The sequence below is a fragment of the Gadus macrocephalus genome, chromosome 1, assembly GCF_031168955.1.
Source record: "Gadus macrocephalus chromosome 1, ASM3116895v1".
NCBI lineage: Eukaryota > Metazoa > Chordata > Actinopteri > Gadiformes > Gadidae > Gadus > Gadus macrocephalus.
The window spans coordinates 16894877-16902211 of record NC_082382.1 but is presented as its reverse complement, the minus strand read 5'-3'; the positions used below and the strand labels follow the sequence as shown (position 1 = coordinate 16902211).

General features: G+C 50.8%; 1 protein-coding gene across 3 annotated transcripts in view; it reads right to left on the bottom strand.

Annotated features, from left to right (window-relative positions):
• LOC132455912 (glutamate receptor-interacting protein 2-like) overlaps positions 1 to 7335 on the bottom strand; it is a 28605-nt gene that overhangs the window by 3625 nt on the left and 17645 nt on the right. For all 3 annotated transcript variants that reach the window (XM_060049994.1, XM_060050002.1, XM_060050011.1), the window contains exons 13-23: positions 5831 to 5976; positions 5591 to 5671; positions 5159 to 5222; positions 4253 to 4398; positions 3666 to 3810; positions 3254 to 3393; positions 2931 to 3113; positions 2687 to 2840; positions 2028 to 2145; positions 1436 to 1660; positions 19 to 165 (exon numbers count right to left, since the gene is read on the bottom strand). In XM_060049994.1, the coding sequence (XP_059905977.1) occupies positions 19 to 165; positions 1436 to 1660; positions 2028 to 2145; positions 2687 to 2840; positions 2931 to 3113; positions 3254 to 3393; positions 3666 to 3810; positions 4253 to 4398; positions 5159 to 5222; positions 5591 to 5671; positions 5831 to 5976 (1549 nt within the window). The remainder of the gene's footprint in view (positions 1 to 18; positions 166 to 1435; positions 1661 to 2027; positions 2146 to 2686; positions 2841 to 2930; positions 3114 to 3253; positions 3394 to 3665; positions 3811 to 4252; positions 4399 to 5158; positions 5223 to 5590; positions 5672 to 5830; positions 5977 to 7335) is intronic.

Genomic DNA, 7335 nt, shown 5'->3' with positions numbered 1-7335 from the left:
CAGTAAAAGAGAAGCCACCTGCAGGATGCGGTCGTAGGGCTTCAGCCCCGCCTGGTCGGCGGGGCCGTCCGGACGGATCATGTTGACGAACACCCCCTTCTCCAGGAGGCCGTCCGACACGCTGAAGCCAAAGTCGCAGCTCTCACGGCCCTTCCTCAGGGTCACCTAGAGGGGGGAGGCCGTCACACACAAGGGTTCAGGGTCACCCACACACACACACACACACACACACACAGATGGAGGACAGTTTGCTTGAAGACGGTCCCGTGAGACACAAGAGGCAATTGTTCCCCAGGATCTCCTCACAGGAGCAAATTCATGGACCGCATTTCAGTAAGCTCACACTGGCGCTACTATGGCAACTCAAAAGGGCCGCGAGTACATCAGAGGCTCCCCATTGGCTGCCCCCACAGGTTGACATGTGACCACCAGGGCTCATGTCAACCAGCAGCGAGGCGGATAGCGATCTCGCCGGAGACAACTTAATGCTTTTTGCCAGTAGAAAATAAAAGGATTAAAACAGCAAGTCGTCCGTTGCTGGGACGACCGGTTTCTACTTCCTTTCAAAACAAATATTTTCCCAAGGACACGCTTTCATATGGGTAGCTGTTTTTCTCCATATTATCTAACCTAATCACGGTTGGCTAGCAATTCAGCACGAGGCCAAGGACGGTGTTTATAATCAAGCTTGAGCAATACAATGTGTATTTCTCCCTGTACCAGTGGGCCTCTTGTGTGACGACCGCCGTCCACCACAACAACAACAACATCCCACTGAACGGCCCCAAAGTAAATCGCATGCAGCGGTTTAATTACAGCAACACAGAACCTCTCCAGGATGTGTATCGACGCAGCGTGTGGCCGGAGGAGAGCGGGTAAACACACTCGGAGCCGCGGCTTGTGGGAAGAGATGCTGTGTAATGACTGTTGTCCTTGCGTTTGTCTCCTGCCATGTAAACACCCTGCAAGTCCTGACTGGCCTGACCCAAGAGTCCCACTACGCCACCGCGGCAGTGAGGAGGACGATGATGATGGGCATCGCGTGCTCAGGCAGAACACGGGAGGTAAAATAACTCGGGTGGATGGAAGGGAAACTGCGTGCGATAAATAAAGAAGAGGTGAATTCCCCCTGGACGTGCTTGTTGGGACAATAATCTCAGGTGGTGATTAAGAATGCGGTGAAAGGCAGATGCCGCCATGTCCCTTCCTGTGGTCCGTGTTCACCGAGCCAGCGGTGGCGGGGTTGATGTGTGGTTTCAACATTAGAAAATATAACCCTTGCTGCCAAGTAACCGATGAGCCAACGTTGAGTTGTTGTGGTTGTCAGAATCCCACCACCCAGTGTTGGGGCGCTTGGAGGTCAGCAAGTTAACCCACAGGGTAAAGCGTTTGTTGTGTAACCTTTTCAACACATTCTGGCGTTCCTCCTCGGTACCTTGTGCAGCTCCAGAGCGGTGGGGGACAAGTTTTCGGTCAGGCCTCCGTTCCCCATGCTGCCCATTGCCGGGGCATGCCTGGCCCCGGCGGAGCGGCCCAGTGAGCCCTTGGCCCTGGGCTCGTCGCGGGGCCCCTCCCTCCTCAGCGTGGTCTGGAACACAGAGTCCTCGTGGGACTTTGTCTCGTCCAAGTACAGGCTAAGGTTGCTGCTCGTCATGGAGGCCTGGGGGGGAGGGAGGAGAGGGACTCATGTGGAGGGGGTCATGTGGATAGTGTATGTAAGCAAAAAGATGTCAAGGGTGGACGGTGCAGAGAGGGAGAGAGAGAGCAGGCGAGAGGGGGGTAGGAGAGAGGAAATGGCGCGTGCGTGCACACAAACAATGTAAATATAAGACAGTAGGACAGGAGGCTTTGATGATCAGTGGGACAGGAGGCGTTTAACCCCGGCCTGTCAGAGTTAATAAGAGCTAACGCACTTTGGTGATTATCATAGCGCGTCATCCCATCGGTCACTTAGGCCGACAGGGGCCTATGAATAAAAGAGTGAGGCCAGGCAGATGGTGGGGGGGGGGGGGGGGGGGTCAACCTACCTCCAGCTCTCTGATGATCTCCGATTGGCCACAGGTCTCAAGGTCCTGCAGGGCCTGGGACCAGAAGCTGTCTCCCTGGTGGGGGAGGGCGCCGTGGCCACGAGGGGGGCTGACAAATCTGTGACGGTGCAGGAACCAAAACGTGAGAGCAGCCCCTGCTGTCCTGAAGTTGACTGGGTATTGTGGTTTGTATTTTAAAAAAACCTCTGTCAGGACCACAATGAAGGGTATTGTTATCGCTTTCTTTTGAAGCAAATAAATGAAAATTGTCTTCTTTTAGTAACAGCCTTCATGTGGAAAAAGTAAACAATAAAACCCAAGAATTGCCTCTCCCAAAGAAAATACAGGGCTGAGGGGTCCTTGGACCCTAAAAGGGATGTGTGGAGAGGGTTTGCGAAGAAAGACACAAAAAGACGACCGCAAGTAGACAAGATAAGGACAGTCGAGGATAAATGACGGACAAAAACTTTTCCAACCATCCGCTTTTCAAAAGAAACTTCAAAGAAACTTCAGAAAGCCATCGCAAATCCCCAATAATAATAAGTATCGCACAAAGCCACCATTTACTGTTAAGCAGCACGGCTTAGAAGGCTGTCCCCACAAACAAAAATGGCAGACGGGGAGGAAACTCCCAACAGCAGCTGGACGCGTGCTCTCACCCAGGCCCCTTGTCCCACTCCTCCTCGGTGAACCTGCGGTCGTACGCAGCGGTGGCGTGCTGATGCCGCGTGCTGCCGGCGTTGCCTCTGTGTTTGGTGTTCCGCCACTCGCTGGGATTCAGCGTCAGGTCCGACGCCTTGTGGAGGTACGTCCCTGATCACATCACATTAAAACGATTTGATGAGAATCGATAGGCGGAAGAAAAAACATGGAGGAAAACCCTTGTTATTATTATGAGCCCACCTTGGCTACAGTATCCGGCATCGAACCCGGAGCCGTCCCAGGAGCTCATGGCCGAGTCTATACTGGGAACGTTGGCCGAATAGACCTCACAGCACTTGCCGGCCTTCTGGGAGTCGTTCAGGAAGTCCTCCTCTGGGTCGCTCAGGAACCCTGTCTGCTCTACAGACTGCTGGGCTTCTCGCTCTGGGGAACCAGCGGGAGAAGAGGGAGGAGGAGGTGAACCCCTGGCCCTCTAGCCCTTCATGTTACCGGACACATACAGAACGGTCATTATAGAGGCTTTCTCCGACAGATATAAACTCCAGGGGCCGACGACAACGTACTGTCCACCTGCTTCTTGATTTTGAGCGTGACCGACTCGCCGGCCATCTGAAGCAGATGGATGGCCTCGCTGAGCGGCTTCCCCTTCAGACTGACCCCGTTGATCGCCAGGACCCGGTCCCCCACATGGATGGCACCGGTCCTTCAAAACACAGACAGTGTGGAGGGGGGGGGGGGGGGGGGGTCTCAGACAGTGGTCACCCAGTCATTGTTTGGGCTCTTCTTCAGTACATAACAAACAACAAAGCAGCTGCTTGTTACACAGCGAGAGGCAGAAAATAAAAAAGGGAAGAGCTATTGTTACACTTTATGGCTCCGTTTAACAGAAGAGCCATTCTGCGGTTTCTAAACCAGGCCACAGGCGACTCTTTGAGCTGGCCTAGACGTCTCTCTTCGGGGTCAACACTTGCTCACCTCTCCGCCAGACCCTTCTTGGTGAGGCCAGAGATCACAATGGGGTCGAAGGGCTCCTCTGTGCCCGAGATGGTGATGCCCAGAGGCCCATTGTAGCGTTTCAGCTCCACCGTGTAGATGATGGACCCCGACATTTCCAGCTCGTCTGAACGCATCCAAACGAGGAAGGGGAACAAAAACAGCCCGTGAAGACATAGGTCTCTCTGTCCTTCATAGTTTACACTTGGGGTCTGTCTTTGATCATCCTGATTAAATGTATTTATGTGTTGGTGTGGAGTGAATATAGCTAGGGAACATGCTGAAATATCATATTGATTATTTGTAACTATTTACTATTTAGTGGACGTTTTAATTGGCGGTGACAGTGTGAACTATAGATGTCATTCACGAGCAGGTAAGGGGTTCGGACTCTTGCTCAAGCAGCCTTCCGCAAGAAACGTGTACACCGGGCTTCGAACTCACAACCTTTTAGCCATGGGCGGGTGACCACTACACTTCCCCCCCATGAGTGTGTGAGTCTACAGTGTTTGGTGAGTCTCTATTCTCTCTGAGCAGCGTCGTTAGTTGGGCCCGATGCGGGGTCGTACCCATGTTGTCCTCGTCCTTCTGCACTCTAAGCTTCACCATGTCCTCGGCCTGCTGCAGGACGTGCATGGCGTCCTCCATGGTGCAGTGCTCCAGACGCACGTTGTCGATGGCCAGCAGCATGTCCCCGGGCTCCAGGGTGCCTGTTCTGCCGGGCAGAATGATGGCCATGGGAAGCACACACACGCACGCACGCACACACACGCACGCACACCCAGACGTACACACAAGGGGACAAGATGATCACAACAACACAGCAGCAGGATTTGTCTGACTCATACAGTGTGAATCCAATTAGCACGTTTTCTGAAGACGAGAGAGCGAGAGAGAGAGAGAGAGAGAGAGAGAGAGAGGGAGGGAGATGGGGGTGACCCTAACCTTACCTTAATCGACAGAGAGATCTCTCCCTTGCTCTCACCCATTTTCTCCCTCCCTCCCTCCCTAGCTCTGTAAATGTGGCTGCTTCGTCCTACTGATCCAGTTTTGGCCGCTCAATCCAATTAGGCTTGTATAATACAGAGGGCAAGGTATGGTTTCCTTTCGTTCCTGATAAATAATCTCCAGTCAGACAGAGGGAATGTGGTTCAGTTCCTGGTTTAGAAGAGTGACTCGCAGTGTGCCACAGAAACCAAAGACCAGCATTGACTATCTTAGCATATAACCACATGGGATAAACATTTATTTATGCAATCATTACATAATACTAGATGACTTAGGCTGTACTTGGGTAAGCAGTGTTTTTTGTTTAACCAACAATTCTTGTTAAATGCAATGCAACATTATTTAAAGGCGTGATTTAATGGCATCTACTTTTGAGGTTGCAAATTGCAACCGACAGAATACATATTGCTACTTTAAAATATGACATATACATCACATATAGATATATATTTATTCATACTTGATACCTGTGTGCTATGCTGCCTTTCTTTATGTCAGAGATGATCAGAGGCTTGTCTGGTTTCTTGCTTGCTGAAAATAAATAAATGATTGTTAGTACATTTTCCATTACAAAACACAACCACTGTTAATATTGTTATTTCAAGCACTGAGAAACGATGAAAACAATTTGATATACAGTTTATTTCATTATGCCCTATGCATTCATTCTCATCACAGTGAGTGGGATGCTAAAATACGTAATGCCGATGGAGTGAAAATAGAATTTCTCTAAACTAGGCTACAATACTCAGACAGGGATTTCAGGGCAAACAAAATAGAGATTCTCAGAAAGGAGATTAGGGAGAGGAACTTAGTGCACGGAATGACCATTGAGTCTGGTTTATAAAAAGAAAAGAAAAGTTGAGCTAGACTGCCCCCTGGTGCGCATTTTCACCTACCGCTTATAGTGATCCCCAGTTCCACCCCTCTCCGCTTGGGGAGCTTAACGTGGAAGGTGCCACTGCTGGGAACCACCGACTCTGAGAATGACACCAGCGACAAAGAAATAACGTTGGAAAAGCAGGTGAAAAAATATATACAAAATTTAAAATTCAGCTTTTTCTTTTACAATAGAAGATGCAGCTCTCATTATTTCAGATAAATGGAAGATGCATGTTATACAAGGTGAGATATATTACCTGCAACGTCAAACTCCAGATCCAGAGTGACCTTGTTGGCCAGGGCGGCGTCTCGGAGCAGCTGGTGGGCCTCTTCCAGGGTGCCCTCCTCCGTGGGGATGCCGTTGATGGACAGCAGTCTGTCCCCCACCTGCAGCAACCCACACCTCCACACAGACCACAGGCATGGGTCACACAGGGGCACAATACACATTCATACTGGACACACATGTTTGATTCGTTTTCCAATAAATGTATTTTACCCTAAGCATGTAAGAGAGAGAACCTAGCTTTAAGATTGACGTTCATAACACCGCAATGGGAGGTATACTGGCCAAACCCCAGCATGTTACTGGTTCAAACCATATCCTCAACCAATATCCTCAACCGGCAAGACTATGTCGCTATGATTCAACGGGCTACATCAACCCAATAGAAACTGACCTGACTCAACCCCACCACGCTGAGAGCCACACCACAAAATAAACACCGCCATACCCACCCACTCAACCTTTTAACTGCACAGACACAACAACAACCACGACAACACACTGGGCCCCGTCAAACAAGACGAGATATCCATTAACCTGAGGGGCCTGCAGCGTGGGCCTCATCACAACAGCACGCTCTACTGGAGTCACTTGGGGACTCGGGCTAATTCATATGACATTCCCAAGGGGATGGGGTGATCTGTCACCAGCAGAGAGGGATTATCATTAATCATGTAAAACAGGGGTTGCTACACCACAGCATCGGGGCTATGGCTCGTCGTGACACACTGGCTTGGCCGCCGCTGCTGTTCATTAGCCTGTGTCATGTCGTCTTTGATCAATATTTGCAAAACGGGGGGGGGGGATTTCCCCGAACACAACGCCAGGATCAGCACATAACTAGGCCTCAATAATGCAGTGCTTAATTCATCCGCGGTTAGGGAAGGCTAAATGAGTGCACGAGACTGCACACACTTTGCACACAAAGGCTATTTCAAATGATTTTGCAGACACGGTTCATGCCAAGAGACGTACACAATGACAGACACACAGGTCATTAAGGATCGAGGATGCCTCTGGATGGGGTTGTGGAGATCGGGAATCGAACCCAGTACCTCTTTGGCCGGGAGTCATCCACCTTAGCAACTACACTGTCCCTATCCTACTCCATCATACTGCCCTGGGAGCTGGTAATAGCGTCTGATATCAAGAGCTCAGCACGTGCAGAAGCGTAGCTGTTCTGCTCAGCGATGGAGCGCCCCTTCGGTGCACCATGTTAACGACCGTGATGTCGTTTTCAGACGCAGTGGAGCTTGGGATGATCCGCCACCGGACCCTCAAGGTCCAGCTGCACTCCACAGAGTTCAAGGTGACCCCGTTGTGTACTCATGTGTGCCTGACTCTTTGAGGGGGGGCCCACAGTGTGTGTGTGTGTGTGTGTGTGTGTGTGTGTGTGTGTGTGTGTGTGTGTGTGTGTGTGTGTGTGTGTGTGTGTGTGTGTGTGTGTGTGTGTGTGTGTGTGTGTGTGTGTGTGTG